At 42.8% G+C, this 23,833-nt stretch overlaps 1 protein-coding gene across 1 annotated transcript in view; it reads right to left on the bottom strand.

The window, feature by feature from the left end:
• LOC122814264 overlaps nt 1-23,833 on the bottom strand; it is a 618,831-nt gene that overhangs the window by 216,727 nt on the left and 378,271 nt on the right. The window contains exon 3 of the mRNA XM_044086858.1: nt 81-140. Coding sequence (XP_043942793.1) covers nt 81-140 — 60 coding nt within the window. The remainder of the gene's footprint in view (nt 1-80; nt 141-23,833) is intronic.

The following is a 23,833-nucleotide window of genomic DNA, read 5'->3' as shown; positions in this document are numbered from 1 at the left end:
AGTGTACCTGATCATATTAGTACAGTGTGAGACTGTCACGCTACATAAATTACATTTATGTAGAACAAGAAATTACATACCTGATTCAGTAACATTTGGAACGAGTGGTGGGGGCTCAAAATCCAAAATAAACTTCCATCCTGACAACATAAAAAAGAAATAGTTAAAATGAAATATGCACGTTATAGAACAATACATACACTAAGTTTTATAAAATACAGATGCTGAATTCATCTGATGTCTACCTACAAGTGCCTGTACTCATACTCGGAAGGGATAAAGAAAACATAAAAAGTGAGTCATTGAGGCAAACATACATTACACTGTGACTTATTTTCTAAAACGAACATATTTCATATCAGTATGAGAAGTTTAAATTTATTCTTACTGGTTGAATTAAGAATAGCATAGGGTGCAATTTTTAATGTCAATAAGGATCCATTCTATTATTTGGATTTATTCACAAAATCAACAGCACTTGCTAATTGCTTTGGATTTAGCCTTGGATGCTAAAATGCAACATTTCAGTATTGTTGGATCCTGGCTTTTTTAAATCTGATCTTTTTTAACATAAAAATGAGTAAATATTCTTGTTTTTATTGTTTTTCTTTTCTATACTTAATTTTATCAACTAGTGGAAAGTGAAGTCTTCATGAATTGCTAATAAAATGAGTGCATGGGAAAGTGCAAACTTAATACTCGTGAATAAAATTAGTTCTTAAACTCTAGAGACAGTGGCTTACCTCTTCTTGTATAAATCAGATTCATGCTTAAAATAAATAAAACTGACAAAAGAGGTGTTGAGAAAGTACTGAACAGAAAAAGATTAAAATTAGAGACTTCACTGGACTGTAATACAGTCAAACAATTTTTTTTTATATTTTATATAAATCACATGACTTTGCCATAAGACAAGAAAGGATTTAATGCTTCAGTTTCCTTTGTTTTAAATACATTCTGACATTTTCTTAACTACTGATCCCTTAAGTACTGTAGGCCTCCAGTTTCAGCTGCCAGAAGTAGTCGTTTCACTTTAACTCAACATCTGCATCAAATCTCAATGAGACTTTATTAACAAAATTAATCACAGCAAATATGTAACCTTTACAGACAGCAAAAGAAAGGGGATACCTATGTAAGCATACTTACAGTTGTTCATTTCAATAGCATGCATGTTAAAATACAGCTACCTGGAGGTTCTCCCTATATAAAAAGCAAAATGTGTTTCATATTTAGCTGCAAAACAAAACTATATTTACAGTTAAAAAACAGAAACATTACTGAAAATGACACTTTTTCTCACTAAGGAATGGCAAATACTGGCTAGCAAATTTAGGTGAAAAGGGTATCACTGTGACTTAATACTGAAGAACTTGAATGAAGTTAAAACAAGAAGAAAAACATTAATTAAAACATCTGACAATTACATAATTTACACTTATCTACCTAAACTAATTCAGCATAATTACAGACAAAACCAAAACTGACATAAGAGCTTCCTGCCTGTCCATGAATACTCATGCCATAAACACGGCTCAGTGCATTTTGTCTTTTACTTTTGGAAGCAATCTTTTAAACTTTATAAAGACTGAACACCACACTTTTTTGTTTAAAAAGAAAGGTTTATTTTGTACCTTTAAACATGATCTGTAAGAAGTTTCCAAGATACACTAGAAAAATAGAGAATGCATATATCTTTGTGCAAATGAGAGGCAGGCGTTTTAAAAAAAGAAGTTGTGTACTCACTATAACTTTCCATTTGTGCGGTACATTTTAATTCTTCCTCAGGAATTGGGTTTGGATCCAACCCTCGGGAACCAACTCGGCCACTTTTTACAGCTCGTGGCTACTGGAAACTCTAGAGCTTCTCCCTCACCTGTAATGCTCTAGTTCCCTACCATGCCTCAGATCTTGTTTGCTGGCCTTATAGCTTCATAGGAATATTAGAACATTAGTATGAGATCACAATACCTTCAAATGAAGGAACATTTGTTCCCTTATTACCTTCACGTTCTTCCAGAAGTCATAAACTAAATGGTAGGAAGTTATGGAACGTTATGATGAGTACCTAACTTCTTTACCTAATGTTAGCAATTTTCATTCATTCCTCAACAACTGGGACAGAGTCCCCAGCTACATGAATCCCTGGGAGGACTCTGAGGAAGGATATTCCTGAGAAGGATATTCCTCTGCATTGTTGAGCTGAAGGCTGCTCTTCCCCTTGAGACCAGATCCAATTTATAATTAGTAATAAAGGTATGAGGATTAGCCCAAGGTGCAGCTGCACAGATATAGTCCATGGAAGACCTGGATAAAAATACTGATGAAGTTGGCATGGACCTGGTTAAATGGTCTCTCAAAGGTTTTGGTAAAGACAAGCACAACTTATTACAAAGATATGCAATCAGTCAACCATTTGGCTAAAGTTACTTTTGCAACTGGCTTGCTTAATTTTGACTTCGCAAAAGAAACAAACTATTAATTTGTTTTTCTGAAATTCTTTGTGCTATGCAAATAGAAAAGTAACTGTGAACGTCAAAGAAATATAACATCTACTCTCCTTTGTGAAATTTGGAAAGAAAACTGGAAGATTAACAGACTGACTGATGTTGGATTCTGGCACCACCTTAGGAAGAAAGGAAGAGTTGGTTCGCAGTGCTACCCTAACTCTATGAAATATTAAATAAGGAGGCTTAGAAAACAAGGTTTGAAGTTCAGAAAGTCTTAGAGCAGAGGTTATAACTACCAAAAAGATTCCAGGTTAAAAACTTTAGTTCACATTTTGCTGATGGTTCAAAGGGAGATGAGTTAAAGCTTGTAATACTAAATTTAAATGCCATGGTGGAGTTGGATCTTTAAAAGGTGGTCTCAGAAGAAGGGTAACCCTTATAAAGGCCTTACAAACTTTTGAGGAAGCTAAGGTGGAATTGTAAACTCCTACATGAAAATTAGAAATGGAAGCTAGTTGTACTTTAACAGTTGAGGAACTAACCCCTCCATTAAAGACTGCAGCCAAAAACTCAAGAAATGTCATGTATTGTTGCTGAAAAGGGGTCAAAGTCTTTTTTGCTGTGCCCTAAAAACAAATCTTTTCCATCTACTTCTTTCTATAAATCTTCCTAGTGAAAGCTTTATGGTTCCTAGTGAAAGCTTTATGGGAAAACAAAAGTATATGACAGACAGAAGAGGAGAGCCTAAGTGGAGAAACCACGCGGTCAGCTTTAAGCCTGAAGTGTCTGGGTGAATCATATTTGTCAGGTGAGACAGGAGGTCTGGAGTTGGATCCAGAATCCATGAAGGGTAAAGTAGATGAGGCCAAAGAAAAGGGAACCAAATTAGACAAATCCAGTAAGGGGAAATGAGGATGACTTTGCTCTTCAACTGAAATGCTTTCTGGAGAAATTTGGGTATTAAGGGGGTTGGGGGATACACACAGAGAAGACCAGGGGCCAGTAATGGAGGACAGCGACTCTTGGTGATTCCCCCAATGGGGGGATCAGGGTAAAGAACTTGCTGCACTTGTTGTTGAGGGGGAGATGCAGAGAGGTCTTAATGTTGGCCCCACTGGTAAAATATCTTTTCAGCAACTCTCATGTTCACAGACCACCCATGAGGTAACAAAATGGAGCTACTCAACATGTCTGCTATCATGTTGGATTTCCCCAGAATGTGTGTTGCTATCAGAAATCGATTGGATGAGCTCACCCACTGACACACTCTCAGAGCTTCTTGACACAAGGGATAAGATCTGGTCCCTCTTTGTTTGTTGATGTGCTATACCACTGACACACTGTCTGTTTGAAACGCAATAGTCCCGGAAGGGAGATGGTCTTGAAAGGCCTGCAATGCTAGCAGTACTGCTCTCATTTCCATAACATTGATATGAGTGTTGGCCTCTTTGGGGGACCATATGCCTTCGACTATTTTTCCCAGGATGTGCCCTCCACTCAATCTGGGAAGCATTTGTGGTCACTACGGCTTTGGGCTGAGGAAGGATGAAGGGACAACCTTGCAATACCTGATTTGATCGAATCCACCACATGAGGTAATTTTTGCATGCCTGAGTTATCCTGATCTGGGTCAAAACAGGTTGATGTAGAATGGACCACTCAGTTGCCAAGATCCACTAAAGAACTTTCATATGGTATTTTGCTAGCGGAACTAGAACTATTGCAGTGGACAATGACCCCTAAGGCTTGTAAAATCAATCAAACTGATAAAGAAGAGTTTTGAATTATCTTTTTGACTTGAAACTGAACAGTTTGTACCCTTGGTAAGCTAAGGAAGACCGTCACTGATACTGTGTTGAGCAAGGCCCCTACGAATTCTAATGTCTCAGATGGTTCTAGCTGGCATTCATTGTGGTTGACAATAACTCCTAGATGGCAGCAAAACTGAAGTACATAGTCTCATGCTTTTTTCAGAAGACACCAGGTCAGAGTGGTTATGAGTCAGTTGCCCAAGCACAAGCATGGCCCCAAACTGAATGCCAAGAAATGCATCATTATCCCCTTTGGGGAAATGTCATCCCACTAATTATTACATTAATAACGATGTACTAAGCATGCAGTCAGTCGTGAGGGACTTGGGCACCCAGGTTGTTAGCAACCTTACATTTGCCCATGACGTTTCCTCCATTGTTTCTACATGGCCCACCTCATAAATAAGGGTATTTCATCGAGGAACAATGAGATCATAACATCCCTGTATGCCTCCCTTATCAGGATCATTATCGAGTACAATGCCCCCTTCGGCATGTACCTTGCCAAGCACATGCAGCAGTTGGAGAGACCACAGAGGTTCCTGACCAGGAAAATCCAGGGTCTCAAACACCTATCCTATACAGATAAGTTAAAAGCCCTGGCCCTCTACTCAGTCTCATACAGACTGCTCAGAGGTGACCTGTGTCTGGCATAAAAGGCCATTTCAGACCCAGCCTTGATGGAGCTGCTGCATATCTGTAAAACAAACTCCACTCGCGCAACCCGCATGCAAGACCTTAACCTGGTCTGTGACATTAATAGAACTTGTTGGCAGGATAGATGTGCGTCCCAAAGACACTCTCGTCTGTGGAATAGACTCCCTCTCCATGTCAAACAGATTACCTTTCCAGCCCTCTTTAAGGGGAACCTGAACGACTGGATGGGAAACAGAAAATATACCCCTGGGATACCACCTGTGTCCCTGCTGGACAGAGAAAACAGGTGCTGACTTTGAGGGAACATGGGCAAAATTCTTGACTAGGCTTATAAGGGCCTCTGGGCCAATAGCCTAGTATCAGCCTAGTATCATCCTATGAACCTATGAACCATCCTACAGAAACACCTGGAATCCCTGCAGTCTCAAGTGAGCTGCTTTCACTGCCATGCATTTGGTGGATATCCCTGGGGCTGTGGTGAGGCCAAACGGCAGTGCTCTGAATGGGGAATGACTGGCTTCCCACCGTATGTGTAGGTATCTCCTGGATCATATTTATGTGATACTGTTGAGCAAATCCAGTTCTCCTTGTGCAAGAAAGGTAAAATGGACTGAACTGTGACCATCTATAATTTTGTATACTGAAGCAATTTGTTCAGATTGTTGAGATCCAAACTTGGTCTCCAATCCCCTGTTTTCCCTGGCACTAAAATAATATTGAGTAAGTTCTGGACTCTATCTGGTCTGGGGTGAGCTCTTAGATGACTTTTTTCCAGCAGATTTTTTTATTTCTAGAGCTGCAGCTTTTCTTTGACTGGGTGGAACATCAGGAATTTTGTTTAATGTTAAAGGAGGGGGGCAGGGAAAAGGGGAATTATATAACGTCTGGAAATAATCCTCTGCACCCATGTATTTTTTGTAATGTCTAGCCACGCTCTATGGTACAGGGGATAAATGACCATCAACTGCCTTCAGGGGTGAACAATCAGGCCTCCTTTCAGCAGCACTGATAGGGTCTGTCAGAGAAGGAACCTCCAGATCCCTGGATCTGTGGGCCTGCTGTGCTGCTCGGGTGGAGTCTTTTGTTATAGTTCCCTCCTCTGCCCCTGGGGGAACTATCTCCACCTGGATCTTGGAAAGGACCCTGTGACTTCCTGAACCACACTTTTTTGACAACCTCACTGACTCCAAAAGAAGTTTTTTTTGAGGGGTCGAAAAACATACTCCAATTGCAGATATGGTCTTACCATCTAGCTCACACTGGGAGAGTATGTCCTTTACCTTAGGACCAAACAAAGATCTTCCATCAAATGATGCATTGACAAAGGTGGATTTGAAGGGCTCCACAAAATCAGAAAGGCACTTCCAGGCATGCTTCCTAATGGAAATGCCTGAATCTGCCACCCTTGAGGTAACTTCAGCTGCATGTGAAATGAACAAGAAGTTATGTACTCGCAATAACGTTCGATGTATGTAGTCCATCTCGCCTCACATTCTTACCTGTGGGTTCAGAGCCAAATGTCGTCTCCGACTCGGCCATACTTTTTTAGCTCAAAGTCTTTCTATTGGCTGGGCTAAGATGGTATCCCATGCTGCACTGCTCTCTATCCCCAGATCTAATTTGCTGCGAGCACCACCACTCATTCTCCATGCATAACACCACCTAAGGAAAGGAAGAACAAACCAAAAATGAAGGGAGCTCTGAAACCAGACCTAACCTCCAGATCCTCCAGGATGGGGGAAGGAGGGGGGGGGGGTAAGTAAGAATGTGAGGCGAGATGGACTACATACATTGAACGTTATGGTGAGTACATAACTTCTTGATGCTATGTAGTCCTAGCTCGCCTACATTCTTACCCGTGGGACAGTGTCCCCAGCACCTAAATCCCAGGAGGCTCAGTGGAAAATACTCCTGAGCACTGTGGAACCAAAGGAAGACCTGCCCCTAGATACCACATCTAACTTGTAAGGAGTAACAAAGGTGTGAGGAGATGTCCAAGTAGCCGCAGCACAAATATCATCCATAGACAATCTGGCCTGAAAAGCTGCAGATGTAGATACTGACCGAGTAGAATGAGCCTTCACCCGGAATGGTAAATCTTTTCCCCCTGAGGAATAAATGAAAGAAATACAACTGGAAATCCACCAGGACAACGTGACTTTGGCAACAGGAGACCCAATTCTGTTTTTCGAAAATGAAACAAACAACTGATCAGATTTTCTGAGATCCTTTGTTCTGTGCAAATAAAAACGCAATTGTCTGTGCACATCCAGTTGATGAAATTTGAATTCTGCCTTGTTTGAGAACTGGGGAAAAAACACTGGCAATTCAATAGATTGGTTAAGGTTACTGACTGACGCCACTTTGGGAAGAAAGGAGGGGTTCGTCTGAGAGAAACCCTGTCGTTATGAAAAAATCAAATAAGGGGGTTTGATTGATAAAGCTTGAAGCTCAGAAACGTGTCTGGCTGACGTGATGGCTACCAAAAAGACAGTCTTCCAAGTTAAGAATTTTAAATTGCAAGTGGCTGCAGGCTCAAAAGGGAGGTGAAATAAGACACTGTAGAACAAAGTTTAAGTCCCAAGGCATAACAGGTTCTGATACCGGAGGCCGAAGTAACAAAGTGCCCTTCAGGAAAGCCTTACAGAGTCTATGTGCCATCAGGCTAGGCTCATCTGCGACATGAAAGGTAGAAATCACCACCAATTGGATTTTAATGGTTGCGGCCGCTGAACCCTGGTTAAAGAGCATAGACAAGAACTCCAACACAGACGAAATTGGAGCGGTGTAAGGGTCAACCTTTTTGGCATGCGCCCAGATTGAAAACCTCTTCCATTTGCTGTAATAAATCTTCCTGGTTGAGGGCTTATGAGAGGAAGATAAAATATGAACCACCTCTGGCGAAATTTGATGAAGCCCAACTAATGACGGAAGTGGAGTAGACAGGCTCTCAACTGAAAGGTCCGAAGAGAGGGCTGGAGCTGCCCTGACATGTGTGTCAGTAAGTCTGGCTGTGGGTCCAGAATCCAAGGAGCATCCATGAGATAGGGATGGAGAAAGGAGAACCAAATTTGACGAGGCCAGTGTGGAGCATTCAGAATCATTCTGCCTCTCAAGGCTTGGGCTTTCTGAATAACCTTTGACAGCAAGGGAACCGGAGGGAAGGCATACAGTAGACAGGAGGGCCAATCGTGGACTAGAGCGTCCCTGGGTGACTCCCCCTGAGGGGGGATCAACGTGAAGTAGCTGCTGCATTTGGCATTGAGGGGGCTAGCAAAAAGGTTGCAACAAGGCTGACCCCACCTGTGGAAGATCTGTTCCGCAACTTGACAGTTCAGGGACCACTCGTAAGGCATCAGAATAGCTCTGCTTAGCCTGTCTGCGATCACATTGGACTTCCCCGGAATGTGCGTTTTCACCAGAAAACATTGGGAAGACACTGCCCACTGCCACACTCGCATGGCCTCTCTGCAGAGGGGATAGGACTTGGTTCCTCCCTGCTTGTTTAGATACCACACTACTGACATATTGTCTGAGTGGATTGCAATAGTCCTGAGAGGAAGAAAACTCTGAGGTGCTTGCAACGCTAGCAGCACAGCTCTCATCTCCAGGACATTGATATGCAGATGCATCTCATGCTCTTGCCACGTGCCTTGGACTGTCCTGCCTAGATAATGCCCCCCCCCCACCCCATCTGGGAGGCATCTGTGGTCACCGTGGCAATTGGGGGCATAGGAACAAAGGGCTTTCCTGCATTCAGGTTGTCGGTGAGAAGCCACCAACTGAGATCCTGTTTGCACCTGTCCGTGAGAAGAATAGGGTAAGAAAGTGGAAGAAGTTGGACAGACCACTGGGCAAAAAGAAGCCACTGAAGGAGTCTCATATGTAACCTTGTCAGAGGGACTAACATAATTGTCGCAGCCATTGTCCCCAATAGTTGAAGGACCCAGCTTGCCTTTGCTCTTCTCAGGGGAAGCAGGGCATGAACTTGTTGTTGTAGGACTCTGATTCTTTCCTTTGGCAGAAACACCAGCATGAGGATGGTGTCTAGTTCTGTGCCTATAAAAGTGATACACTGTGAGGGCAACAAGGCAGATTTTTCCCAGTTCAATGTGATGCCCAGTTGTTGACATAGGTTTATAGTAGCGTCCTTGGTCTGAATCAGTAGATGCCTGGTGGTGGCAGTAAGGAGCCAGTCGTCCAGATATGGAAACACCTGGAATCCCTGATGTCTCAAGAGAGCAGTCACCACTGCCATGCATTTGGTAAACACCCTGGGGGCTGTGGTGAGACCAAAGGGCAGGGCTCGAAACTGGAAATGACTGGCTCCCAGCCGGAAGCGTAGGTGACTTCTGGATGCCCTGTTCATCTCAATGCGGTAGTAAACATCCTTGAGGTCGATGGAGCACATCCACACTTCTTTTCCCTACAATGGGAGAATAGACTGCAATGTGACCACTCAGAACTTGGACTTTTGCACGTTGGTGTTCAATTGGCTGAGATATAATATGGGTCTCAGGTCCCCTGTCCTTTTCAGCACCAAAAAGAATCTTGAGTAAGTCCCTAATCTGATCTGGTCTGAGGGGACATGTTGGATGGCTCCTTTTTCTAGCAGCTTTGAAACTTCTGAAGCTGCCTAATCCCTTTGACTGGGTGGAACATCAGGGATTTTCTTGATTGGCGGGGGATCTGACGAGAAGGGGATGATATATCCTCCAGAAATTATTCGTAGAACTAATTGGTACTGGGTGATGTCTTGCCAGGCCTCCGGGTATAACGAGATTCGACTCCCGACTGGCTCCGGTAATGCACAGTCGGGCCTTCCATCAGGAGGAGTGGTAGGGAGAACCACGAAAGGAATCGCCGTCTCCCGAGTTGCGGGGGGCCTCCTCTGCCTCTAGGGCAGTGTCTCCCTGAATAACCACCCCTCCTCTGTCTCTGGAGGGGGGCTCACCTTGTGCGCCAGGAAAAAAACCTCTATGATTTCTTGAACCACATCTTGCCACCCATCTGGGCCTTGGGATAAGGCCTAGAGGGAAGGGAAAAAACGGACACCTACAGCAGACAGAGTTTTTCCCCTCCTGCTCGCACCTGGTGAGGCTGTCTTTCACCTTGGTTCTGAACAAAGAGGAACCATCGAAAAGGGCATCGGTGAACGAAGACTTGAAGGCCTCCGCGAAATGACAAAGGCGCATCTCAGCCTGTCTCCTAAGAGCAACTCCTGAATTGCTGCCCTACTCGCTCCATCGGCTGCATATGAGATCAGCCTCATGGAGGAGTTAACAATGGAATTGAGGGTAGACATCTGAGCTTTATCCGTCTGGGTCACTGCCTCAGAAACGTTACCCGTTAGAGTATTTGTAAGCTCCTTGAGGAGATCTCTCTGGAGCTGTGTAAAGTGAGATAAATAATTCAGTGACTGTAAGGTAAAGGTCGCTGAAGAAAGGGTATGCTTCCCGTACTGGTCCATGGTCCTAGACTCCTTGTTAGGAGGATGGACAGTGGAAGAAGTCTTGGCTAATTCCTTCTGTGTGGCCGCTGCCACCACCATGGCATCCACAGGGACTCCTTTGGACAGAAATTCCTTGCCAGCAGGAGCAGACAAAAATTTATTGGGTCTTCTGGGGACTGGTTCCACAGAGTCAGGGGTCTCCCACACCCTTCGACAGACCAAATCCAGAAGCTCGTCGAAGGGTGGAGATACCCAGGAGGTGGAGGGCTGAGCACCAAAGGCCTTCAAGAAGACAAACTCCTCCTCCTCCTCGGAGGGGGCTTTGGATGGCCAGTCACCTCTTTGTTTCAAAATCTCTAGGATGTCAGAGAAAGAAACATCCTCAGAGGATGACTTGGGGGACCCCTTCGATTCATCGAGGTCGGTGTCTGATGTGAGAGACTCATCCTGGGAATCTATGTGCTTCCTCTTGCAATTCTTCTTTCAGGCAAGGACTCTGAGGGGCCCTCAGAAATGTGGGGACCACTCATGGGGGTACCCTGAGGACTTGGGTCTCTGCTGTCTATAGATAGATGGTGATCACAGACTGCACCGGTGTAGTAGGGGAAAGAGTGACCAACCCACATGATGCCACTGACGATCTGGCTAGCGCACTCTGCATGGCTTTGAAGGTCGGTCCCCCTGAGTCCGAGGAGCGATCAGCCTCCGAAACCACGACAGGAGTCAGACTTCCCCATGCAGAAGCACCGAGAGGGAGGCTAGGAACCAAAAGGTGTCCCGAAGCCTCTCCCTCGGGTCCGACTGAAGAATCCTGAGTCCTGAATGCCGTGGACAGCACCGACGGGGTCGGAGCTGGCATCGGCCCTGATAAGACAGGAGGGGCTGTCGGAACCAACCTAGGGACATCACACGGAGCCGAGAACTCAGACTCTGAAAGCTGAGATACGCTCGGAGGAGGAAGTATTGAAGCAGGTTGAAGGATGGGCTCCGGAGCCGAGAACAATTTAGCCAAAACCGGTGACTGAAGGACTCTCTGCACCACTCTATCGACATCCACATCTGATAAGGTCCTGGAGGATTTAGAGGATAGGGAGGGAGATCGAGACCTCCTCTCTGAAGGGGACCTGCGAGGAGGTGGCCTAATGCTAGGCAATCGGCTCCAAATAGGTTCCAAATTGATTGGAGCCGATGCCGGTTCCATAACCACAGACACTTCCTGCGGCCCCGAGGACAATGGAGCCGAGGATGTCGAAGCAGACTTTGCTATTTTCTCCTGTGGCTCCGAGGAGACTGGTGGAGCCGGAGATCTCTTTTTTTTGATTTTGAAGCAGATTCCAGACTAGTCTTGGAGCTGGAAGCAGATTCCAGACCCTCCTCAAAGGAGGGTTTCAGAAGTCCCTTCAAAATCAACTTATTCTTCCTTTCCTGAAGAACTCTTGGACTAAACGCGTGACAGAAACTGCACGACTCCTGGAGATGGACTGCTCCCAGACAATACACACAGATAGAATGTCCATCTGTAATGGACATTTTATAGTTACACCTAGAGCATTTCTTGAAGCCCGAGGGCTTATGCTCCTTAAAATCTTTGGACATAGTTAGCTACCACAAAGCACCAAAGACAACAATAACGGTAAAAAAGTCACAAGGCGGGAAAACACTACCACGAACAAAAAAAAACTCAAGATCTCCAACTGAAATGATCCTTTGCACAACACAGGAGGGGAAGACTAAAACCTCTAATTTAAACAGTTTTAGACCTGTAAAGAGATATAACACAAGGAAGCAAGGGACAGACTAGGTCCTCTAACTGAAACGGGCCTAGCCAATTGGAAACAGCTAGGGGATACCACAGAAAAAATGATCAAACACAAAACTTTTTTACCATACAAGACAAAACAAACAACAGCTATTAAAATAGCTTTTTGTTTTTAAACCAATTCTCTACAGTGAAGAAAAAGGGTACTTAGCCACAGCCAAGAGCGAGACCACGTCTGAGCTACACGAGCAGCAAACGAGATCTGAGGATATAGAGCAGTGCAGCATGGGATACCATCTTAGCCCAGCCAATAGAAAGACTTCAAGCTAGAAAAGTTTTGGCCGAGTCGGAGCCGACATTCGGCTCCGAATGTAGGCGAGATTGGACTACATAACATTCATTTGTTAAACAATTGTCGCCAAGCATTTTCATTTTGTAACATCAGTTCAATTTGTACATTATTTTTTTGAATTTCCACATACAAAGACTGCATAGTGCATTTTGTCCAAATTACAAAAATTGTCATATTACCATCAAATTTCAACTGATGTAGTTGGATAGCATCATAATGCTGCTGATAATTTATATTGTGCAAATCTGTTTTCCATATCTCTGGATTCCAAGATGCTTGTAAATGTACAATCTGAGAGATATCTTTCCCCCACTACTTTTAAACGATTAGTCAGAATTTCAATGTCAGCTGCATTACTAACTCCAATGCCTGTGCTTAGGCCTCCTAGCAGAGTATTATACCAAGCTCTTTTGTATCGGCATTTGCCTGTATCTGGGAATGTAATGTTAAAATATACTAAAACCTTTTGATGCTGTCTGCCTACCTTTTTACAGGTAGAAGGGAATTTAACCAAATGGTCTGTATGAACAGAGGTAGGTTTATCTGTTAATATTGCTAGGACATATGCCCAAAGTATGCTGCCTGTAATGACTGTGGTATTAGTACATATTACAGAAACTCCAGTAGTAAAATGTATTTGTACTTTTGTATTATTGGGAGGAATACTAATTCCCTGTATGGTATGATTACCACATTCCTTCACATAAGTGAAGACTAGCTTCTCTTGTTTGACACCCTACCCCAAGGGCTCCAACGAGTACAGTCAGTACAATAATCGGTATTAACTTAGAAAGTTGTTTTGATAGATGCTTTTTCAACTGTTTCAGACTTGGCATTTGCCGTGCGTCTGCCTTTTGAATTATTCCCACACCAAGCCATCGTTGTATAATTTTGCATGTCTGTTTCTGCTTCCTTTGGAATCGGATACTGTTTTTGAAACAGTGGAATAAAATCCTTGTCACTACCTACAGAAACTGCTTCCTGTAGCTTCCCGCAGACTGTGGGCCCTTGAGACCACAATGTAGGGAACTGTTTTTTTACCTTTGAACATACTTCTTTTTCAGTAGGGCTGACAGCACAGCCCTTTTTAGAACTGGTTGATACATGTATTGCCTCAATCATATACAACATGAGACCTTGCCCTTGCCATATAATGCCATTAGGAAGGTCTATGACAGTTCCCATTTTGGACAAAATATCCATTCCCAAGATTGTGGAAGTGCAAGAATTATGCATCAAAAATACCCCTTTCCCTGGTTCTCCTTGATGGGAGAATTGTACTTGCACAGGTTTACTACCTATGGCTCAGGAGGCAAATACCTACCTGTCACTGAGACAGCCGCTCCAGTAGCTAGAAGAACATCTTTTCACAGGTTCCCCTTTACCCAAATGTTAATAAGTGGTTGTTAATCTTTTCCCTTCTTGAAGTTAGTCAAGAAAGAGACTTGGGTAGGGGGTCACACCCTATAGTATATTTACTTCCCACCCCGAATTATCGGTGGTATTAGACTGCAAAGGGCATAATTGCAGTGTTTCCCCAACGTCTTCACAGTCAACATAAGATTGATTGAGTTCCTGATGCAAGGCTATTTGCTGCTGATAATTAGGATTTACTGGACCCTCAGGAACAAAGTCAGAAGGAACAGTATGTTGTGTGCTAACAATATTACCTTGTACATTGACAGTAGGTGTCACACCATCACTTTGCTGTACTGGGAATACTGACTGTTGAGTGTTTGTGGTATACAGGGGTTGCTGCTGTACTTCCCTATTACCCTCTGTCACATATTGCTGTGAAGTGCACTGCTGTGTAGTACGTCTGGCTGCATTACCTGTTGCTGTCGTGGTACATGTGGATAATCAAAATTTTTTACGGTAAGAAACGTACCCTTTGCCTCTTGCTCCTGGTGCCATCTGCGATAATATTTACAATCATTTTTAGTATGACCCACCTGTTTACAGGAACAACAAATAGACTGTCTCTTTGAAGGACCCTCTACAGATTGAGTAACTTTAGAAGCTGAGTGGCTGGGGGAGCTGATGCTGCCCGTTTGTTGCCCCTGTATAACTTGCATTTATATGATTGTCCTGTTACCTGCTGTGGGACATGTTTTTGATTAATCCATCTCTCATGCCCCCTCCCCCTTACTTCACTAACAATGGGTGCAGAACGGGGAGTGTAAATTTTTTGCTTATGAATAGCATTATCTTTACACATAATACATGCTCTTAACAATTTATCTACTAACTCTGTGAGTGTGTTTGAAAAGTCTTCATAAATAAATTTAATATCCCCTGGAACACCCTCCAAATGGTCTAAAAAGGAGTGCATAACAGCTTTTTGAAAAATTTCATCTTTCAAATCTTTTTCATCACTGCCATTAACTAGCATATATGCCAGCTGGTAATGTTCAGCCTGTTTTTCCAGGGAATCGCAGACTGTCATTTGAAACTGATCTAAAAGTGTTGGTGTGAGAGATTGCCCTCTAGTATATGCTAACAATACTACTGTCATTCTTAGGTGTTTAGTTTGTATTGGATACTGCTTTTGCTGAATATAAGCCATGAAACGCTGAGGAATAAAATTCCAGAAGCAATGCTCAAGTGTATCATTCCATACAGTGCCTACAGTTTCAAGAACCCAAGCTTCAAATGTAATCATGTTATTAAAAATACCCTTCTGTTCATCCCACTTAGGGAGAGTTTCTAACATCCTAGACTGATGATAAACTTCAGCAGAAAAAACAGCTGAGGCTATGATAGGACTGGTAATAGCAGTTTCTAGTGTTTTAGATTGATATTTTTCTAACAAGACTTGCAATTTTAAAAGATCTTGATTACCTAAATCTGCTGCTCTAGCAGCCTCAGATTCCTGTGTCTCTCTAATTGAGCTCGTAATGTGTTGGTCTCCTCCCTTGCAACAACTACATCATGCTGTGTGCCAGCTAGTTGCTTGTCATATTTTTCTTGCAAACAGACAATTTTATTTATTAACCCTTCTATTATACAAATAGCTTTACTGCCTTATTCAATAACAGTTTGTATAAAGGTCTTAACGTCAGTCTGTGAGACTTTCAAAAATTAGTGTCAGTATGCATTTTACCAGAAGCATTCCATTTATCACAGTAAGTCTGAAAGTGACAGGAAGTCTGGAATCAGATCCAGAATCCAAGGTTGGCAATGGTGATGACGCCATAGGAAGGGAAACCAAATCTGATGAGGCCAGTATGGTGCAATGACGACTTTGCTCTTCAACCTGACAGCCTTCTATAGAAATTTTGGAATCAGGTGACTTGGCGGGTAAGCATAAAATAAACCGGGAGCCACTTGTGAAGTAGAGCATCCCTTGGTGATCCCCCCTTGAGAGGGGGGATTAGGTCAAAGTAGCTGCTGCATTTGTTGTTTGGGGAAGAAGCAAAAGGATCACAGCAAGGCTAGCCCCATTGACAGAAAATCATTTCTGCCACTTTCATGTTGAGAAACCACTCGTGAGTTAGAAGAATGGACCTGCTCAAATTGTCCGCTATCACCTTGGACGTCCCCAGAATGTGCGCTGGTATGAAAAAGCAGTTGAATGACATCGCCCATTGCCACACTCTAAGTGCTTCTCAAGAGGTAAGAGCTGGTCCTTCCTTGTTTGTTGATATACCAAACCACAAACATATTGTCGGTCTGAACTGCATATAAAGTATAAAAAAGCAGAAAATAGAATTATCAACTATAATATGAAAATTGGAAACGGCAGCCAAGTGAACTTTGACTGTAGAGGACCTAGCCCCCCTCATTAAAGGCAGAAGCAAGAAGTTCAAGAATTTGATATACTGGTGCTGAAAAGGGGTCCATATCTTGTTGTTGTGCCCAAACGGCAAATCTTTTCCATTTTCTCTTGTAAATCTTCCTAGTGGAAGGTTTGTGGGAAGATAAAAGAATATGGTGCACTGGAGAAGAGAATTTTGGTTGTCTGGCTATCAAAAGAATTGGAGAAACCACACAGTCAGGTTTAGGCCCAAGATGTCCAGGTGAGTCATATCTGTTGGATGAGACAGGATGTCTGGAATTGGATCCAGAATCCAAGGTGGGTAAACTAGATGAGGACAAAGGAAGGGAAACCATATTTGCCTAGGCCAATAAGGGGCAATGAGGATGACTTTGCTCTTTAATCAAGATGTTTTCTGTAGGAATTTGGGGATTAAGGAGGTTGGGGGATAAGCACAGAAGAGACCTGGGGCCCAATCGTGAAGGAAAGTGTCTCTCAGTGACTCCCCAGCAGAGAGATAAGAGCAAAGAACCAGCTGCATTTGTTGTTCAGAAGAGATGCAAACAGGTCACAGCATGGCGCATTTGTTGTTCAGAAGAGATGCAAACAGGTCACTGCATGGCTGGCCCTACTGGCGGAATATCACTTCTACCACTTCTATGTTGAGAGACCACTCGTGAGGTAATATAATGGACCTGAACAAATGAAGAACCGGTAGCCAGATAAAAGCAGGAGTCACACAAAACTTTATAAAAGAAACAAATAAGACTGCAAATACTACCACGGCTCAAAGGTAACAAATCTTTAATGTAACAAACAGGTTATAGCTTTTGGAAACAACTTCCTCCTTCAGACCATAAAACAGAATGGAAAAACTACTAAGAAACACCAATTACTAAAATGAGGGCGACATCATTTCCTGAAATCACTAACTGCTACATCCCATTTATAAAACCAAGAATATTCCAACCAATCAACAAACTCTAAAAGAACCAAACCTCCATAGAAGCAACACCCTCAATGTCTAAGTGGGTGGCTCTTTAGAAATGGTTTCAGTGTTAATTTCTCATTAAGCCCAGGTTCTATACAAGATTTAAGCAAAATAATCCACTTTTGCCCCTCAGACTCCATTCGATTTCTTAAGTCCCCATTTCTATTGTTCTTATTCATTAATTCTAACCCCCCTTCTCTTTCACATGCCTTGCCAAAGCACTGGTATCTTCCCCCTGCAAACATCGTTCGCATGTTCAAGTATTCTCTCTCTCTCTCTTTGGCTGAGGTTAATCATTCCTAGGTAAAACGCACTGCATGTGACACAGTATGCCATATAAATCAAATCTGTACTTCTACAATTTGCAAAAAAATCAAACCCCTGCTTGAAACCTGTCGGTTCATGATAATAAGATGTGCATATAAAAATAAAATTGCATGCTCTGCATGTCCTGCAATAAAAGTGCCTCTCTGTTCCGAGTCTTGTCTGTGAACTCTATTCACATTTTTGTAGCACAATTGCCTTTAGAGCGACAGATTATTCCTAAAACTAAATCTTGTGTTAGTATCAATTACCTTACTGATCTCAGGGTCCACTAAAAGAATTGGCCAGTATTTCTCATCGCTTCACATACCAAATTGATATCATTAGAATTGGTAAAAAACGGTCTATTCTTGGTATTAACAGATGTGGTTTCATTGCTCCCAGCAAGACTATTATTGCTTCTATGTGAAAAATAAGGTTTCCCCTTTGTATCCCTACTGGTCAGTGCCTCTTTAATACAGGTATCTATATCAACTGTTCTATAGCCCCTCCTAATGAAATCCTCCCTCAGATAAGAAAAGGCTTGATTCATTTCAGCATCCAAACTATGTAACCTCATGAGCCTCAAAAAATTACGCTTGAGGACATTCGCTGTAATATGCCTTGGATACATGCTAGACTTAATGTAAGAGAATATTCGTCTTACAATCTTTTCTATGTAAGCTAGTATTAAGTTGTTTCAATTCATTTCTCTTGACTGGAATGTCAAAAAAATCAATACACTACGCTAATGACTGATAACTAAATTTAAAGAACGTAGTAGTACAATGCAAGAACTTCACAAAATCCACAAGATGCTCTCCCGTATCACCCCAGATGATAAAAATATCATTCACAAAGTGTCTGTAGAACTATATTGATTTAAAAAATATGTTTGTAAATACTTTCTCATGTTCCCATAGTGTCAAAAAAGAAAGAAGTTATGTACTCGCCATAACGTTCCATCTGTGTTGTCAATCTTCAGTTATCCTTGACCTATGAGACTTGGTTCCGAGTCTCAGAACTGGCTCAAACTGTTACACAAATCGCATGAACCAAAAACTCCTGAGCGAAGTTCCTACCCAGAATGCCTCTCTCTAAATTACCTCAGATCAAGTTTTCAGCTATAATGAAAGACCTGGAAAGGTTAATGCTATTATCATTAAAGAGACTATGCCCAAGGTCATACACAAGGAAACAAATAGCCAAGACTAAGGTCTGTTCCACAAGGAGTCTGAAGGAGGGGGGCAGGAGGGTGGGGTGTTAAGGATAAATGAAGATCGACAACACAAATGGAATGTTATGGTGAGTACAAAACTTCTTTATCTGATGTTGTCGATCTTCATTTATCCTTGACCTATGGAACACAGTCCCCAGCTACCTTGCATCTTGGGAGGCCTTCTGGAAGAATATTCCTGAGCGCCATAGAACTAAATGACGCTCTTCCTCTGGAGACCAGATCCACTTTGTAATGAGTAATAAAGGTATGTGGAGAAGCCCACGTCACTGCTGCACATAGTATATCATCTATGGAAGCCTTGGAGTGACAAACAGCAGACATAGCTATAGCTTTTGTGGTGTGTGCTCTAACTGGGGCTTCCAATTTGAGTTTTTTTCCTGTTATAGACAAAGGTAATGCACTCTCTTATCAACTAAAGACAACTTAACCTTAGAAAATGACTTACCCATGGAAGAACCTGAAAAGGAAACAAATAACTGGTCTGACTTTCTGAAATCTTCAGTTCTGTTGAGATAAAAATGCAATTGTTTGTGGACATCCAATAAATGTAAGCAGTATTCTCCCTTGTTGGAAAAATTAGGGAAGAACACTGGTAATTCAATGGCTTGATTAATGTTAGCCTGAGATACGACCTTTGACAAAAAGGATGGATTGGTTCTCAGTGATACCGTCTTTATGAAAAATCAAATATGGAGGTTTTTGAAGATAATGCAGGCAATTCTGAAATCCTCCTAGCGGATGGAATAGCTATTAAGAAAATGGTCTTCTATGGAAGGAATTTCAAATCACAGGTAGCCGCCGGCTCAAGGGGGGAATGGACCAAGGATTGCAAAACCATAGTAAGATCACAGGAAATAAGGGGTTCCATATCATGTTTTTACCCATGTTTTCCAATAGTTACAGTAGGTCTTTAAGCTTTTTTGTATTTGCATTTTTATTAAAACGTTAGGTTTGTAATATGTTATGAGCACAAGTGTTACACTCATTTATTAAAGGTATTGAACTTATTTTTCCCTTATATTTTCCTGTTTTTAACATTCTTTTAACTGAGTGAGGCTATACAATTTGCCTTTGGTTTACAATGCAATTTTTATAACACCTGTAATTTCATGATTCATCCACTAGATGGAGGATCAAGTTCATTTAAAGCAAATATTCAAGTTGGTAATTTTAACCACTGAGTCCTACTAAATGTTTCTAATAGTATTTTAACTTTATAATTTATTCTTTGTAGTCAAGTGTTTTAAGGATTTTTATTTAAAACATTTTTATTTCTGCATATTTATTCATCAAACATTGTAACATTAAATGTGTTTTAATTGTGGCAACAGAGAGAGATGCAACAAGAAAAGTTTTTGGTTTTAAACTAAATTAACCTTTCAATTAATTCATTAACCTAATCAATGTAATTAAGTGAATGGTATAAAAACACTAGTAGTTTGAACAGCCCACATCTGAGGAAGTGATTTTTAAAACGAAAACGTATGGTGGAGCGTTAATGTGCTGTGTTTCTGTGGAATAAAGTGAACTGAAGTGTGCTGAACCATCTGTGTTTTTTTTTCACAATTTTCTAAGCTTGCCCTGCTCAGGGCTTTATTGTTTTGCCTGAACAGCTGCTTCATTTTGTGGATTACAAGTTTTATTTGGAAGCTGCTGTGAATTTTTTGTTTTTTCTTGGGTTCCCTATAAGGAGACTTTAACCTTAATGTTCCCTTCAGAAAGGCCTTGCACAGTCATGTGAAATTAAGGATCGCCCTTCAAAACTATTATGGAAATTAGAAATAGCAGCAAGCTGAACTTTGATGGCAGAAGAAGAAGCTACTTGTTCGAAGAGTGTAGACAAAAATTGCTAAACCTTTTCAAGTGGTGCTGAGAAAGGTTCAAGTTTGTTACCACGTGCCCATATGGAAATTCTTTGCCGTTTGTTGAAGTACAGTCTCCTTGTGGTAGGGTTATGGGAAGCTAGCAAAATGTTTTGAACTGGGGAAGAAAAATTGTTTCACCTACCAATCAATGGAACTGGTGGAATCAAGCTGTAAGCTTGAGGTTTTCCAGGTTGGGATGAACTAGTCCCTGGGGATTGGACAGGAGATCTGGATCCGGGTCCAGAGTCCATGGATATTGAGATAGATAAGGTCAATGAAAGGGGAACCAGACTTACAGTGGCCAAAAAGGGACAATGAGAATCACTTTGCTCTTCAAACTTATGGCTTTCTTCAAGAAAGGGGGGATTAGAGGAAAAGAGGGAAAGGCACAAAGTAGTCCAGAGGGCCAATCGTGAAGGACAGCATCTCTCGGGGACTCCCCCTGAGGGGGGATTAGGGCAAAGTAGCTGCTGCACTTGTTGTTCTGGGGGGGATGCAAATAGGTCATGGCAAGGCTGGGCCCAGTGCCTGAAAATCATTCGCCACTCTGGGATGGAGAGACCACCTGTGAGGCAGGAGGATGTATCTGCTCAATTTGTCCACTATCACATTCAAGCTCCCTGGGATGTGCATGGCTACTAGAAAGCAGTTTGAAGAGATTGCCCATTACCACACTCTGAGGGCTTCTTAACAAAGGGGGTAGGACTTGGTTCTGCCTTGCTTGTTGATGTACCAGACTACTGACATGTCTGACTGAACTGCAATCATTCCTAGAGGGAGGACAGATTGAAAGGCTTGCAACTCTAACAGCACTGCCCTCAGTTCCAGAACACTGATATGCAGATTGGCCTCTACTGTGGACCAACTGCCTTGGACAGTCCTTCCCTGAAAATGCCCCCCCTTACCTGATCTGGGAGGCATCCGTGGTCACTATGGCCTGGGGATGAGGGAAAACAAGCAGTTGGCCTAAAATAATTTCTTCGTATTCCATACACCAAGATAAGTCAACAATAGGTAATTCGGATGAGATGACATAGAAGATGAGTGAGAACAGACTATTGTGAGTGAAGGAGCCATTCTAGGATTGTCATGTGGAACCTTGCAAGCAGTACTAAGGTAATGGCTGCCGTCAAGGATCCCAGAACTTGTAGAGCTAGTAAGGCGGGGACACTGTCTTTGGAAAGAATAATGTGAACTTGTGATCTTATTTTCTGCGCTCTGTGAACAGGAAGGGAGGCTATGCAAGAGATTGTATTCAGGAAGGCTCCTATGAATTCCAACTGTTGGGCTGGACTTAGCTGAGATTTGGCGAGATTCACTGTTACAACTAGACTACAGCAAATGCTTAGGGTGAAATCTCTTATCTGTTCAAGTAGATGCCTGGTGGGAGTGGTAAGGAGCCAGTCGTCCAAATATGGGAACACTTGGAATACGTGCAGTCTCAGGTGAGCTGCCACTGTTGCCCTACATTTGGTGAATACCCAGGGGGCTGTGGTAAGATGGAAGGGAAGGGCTTGGAACTGGTAATGACTGTCTCCCAGGCAGAAGTGGAGGAACCTCCTCGACCATTTGTCCATTTTTATGTGCTAATACGGGTCTACCTGAGATGGTCGACAAGCCATTTGATCGAATCTCATTTGGTCGACAATTCATTTGGTTGACAGGCAGATTTGCCCCCCTCCCGAATGTTGTGCGACCCTGGAGTTGATATATATATATAGTTAGGGGGGGTGTGGGGGGGTGAAGCCCCCCACATAACATGCTTGTCGACCAAATGAATTGTCGACCAAATGAGATTCGATCAAATGGCTTGTCGACATCTCAGGTAGATCCGCCAATACACATCCTGGAGGTCTACAGAGCATATCCAATCATCTTTCCCCTAAGGAGGGAAGAACAGACTGAACCATGATCATCCAGAATTTTATCTGTTGAACAAACTTGTTCAGAATGCTGAGATCCAAAATTGGTGTCCAGTCCCGTCTCTTTTGGCACCAAAACAACCTTGAGTAGTATTCGGATCCAATCTGGTCTGGTGGGAGTCCTTGGATGACTCTTTATTGAGCAGCGTTTGAATTTCTAAAGCTGCCTGATCCCTCTGATTGGGTGTAACATTGGTGATCTGTTTTCATAGTTTTGGGGTAAAGTCGAAAGGAATGTAGTAACATCTGGTAATGATCCTTAGCACCCAAGCATCTGTGGTTATCTTTTGCCAGGCTAGTGGATGCAAAGATAGTCTTCCCCCAACTGTCTCCAGAGGCAAGCAACCAGGCATCCGTTCAGGATTGCTGGTGGGGTTTCCCTGAGAAGGAATTTCTGGAATCCTGATTTTGTGGGCCACCTCTACTGCATGGTTGGTGTCTTCCATTATAGCTCCCCCCCTGCCCTGGGGGGGGGGTCATTACCACGTGTGTCCAGAAAAAGCCCTTGGGTCTTCTTGAACCACATTTTCCCCCTTCTCTCGTACCTGGAATAGGAAAATTGGGGAGTGGAACATACACCTGAGGCAGAAAGTTTTTTTTCCATCTTTTTCACACCTGGCTAAGGTATCTTTAACTTTAGAGCCAAAAAGGGAAAATCCGTCAAACAGAGTGTTGACAAACAAAGGCTTGAATGGCTCCGCAAACTCGCACAGGCATATCCAGGCATGCCTCCTTATGGCTATGCCTGAGCCCGCTGACCTAATCATCCCTTCAGCTGCATGTGCAATTAGCATCACGGACGAGTTAGAGATAGACTCCAGGGTGGCATGCTGGGAGGCAACTTTATTCTGAACCTCATCAGACACAGCTCCTGCGAGGGTACCCGAGAGCTCCCTCATTAGATCCCACTGAAGTCTAGTGAAGTGTGACAAAAAAATTCAACAACCGCAAGGCAAGGGCTGAAGAATCATAGACCCACTTCCCAAATCTGTCCATTGCTCTAGACTCTCGGTTAGGGGGATGAAGAGTGGAACTTTCTTCTGCCAGTTCCTTCTTGGTAGCTGCCGCAACCACCATGGCATCTACCACTAAACATCTGGCTCAATGCTGATGGTCTCCCAGAGCTGAAAGTATTTTATCTGGTCTCCTGGGGATTGGTTCTATGGAGTCAGGGGCATTCCATGCCCGCTGGGTGATCAGTTTGACAAGACTGACAGCCAGCAGGGTCACTCAAGAAGTAGATGGGGGAGCATTAAATGCTTGCAGGTACACAG

The sequence above is a fragment of the Protopterus annectens genome, chromosome 10.part0 (assembly GCF_019279795.1).
Source record: "Protopterus annectens isolate FY-2018-M chromosome 10.part0, PAN1.0, whole genome shotgun sequence".
NCBI classification, from domain to species: domain Eukaryota; kingdom Metazoa; phylum Chordata; order Ceratodontiformes; family Protopteridae; genus Protopterus; species Protopterus annectens.
Note: the sequence above shows the minus strand (reverse complement) of the source record. Positions and strands in the feature narration are given on the sequence as shown.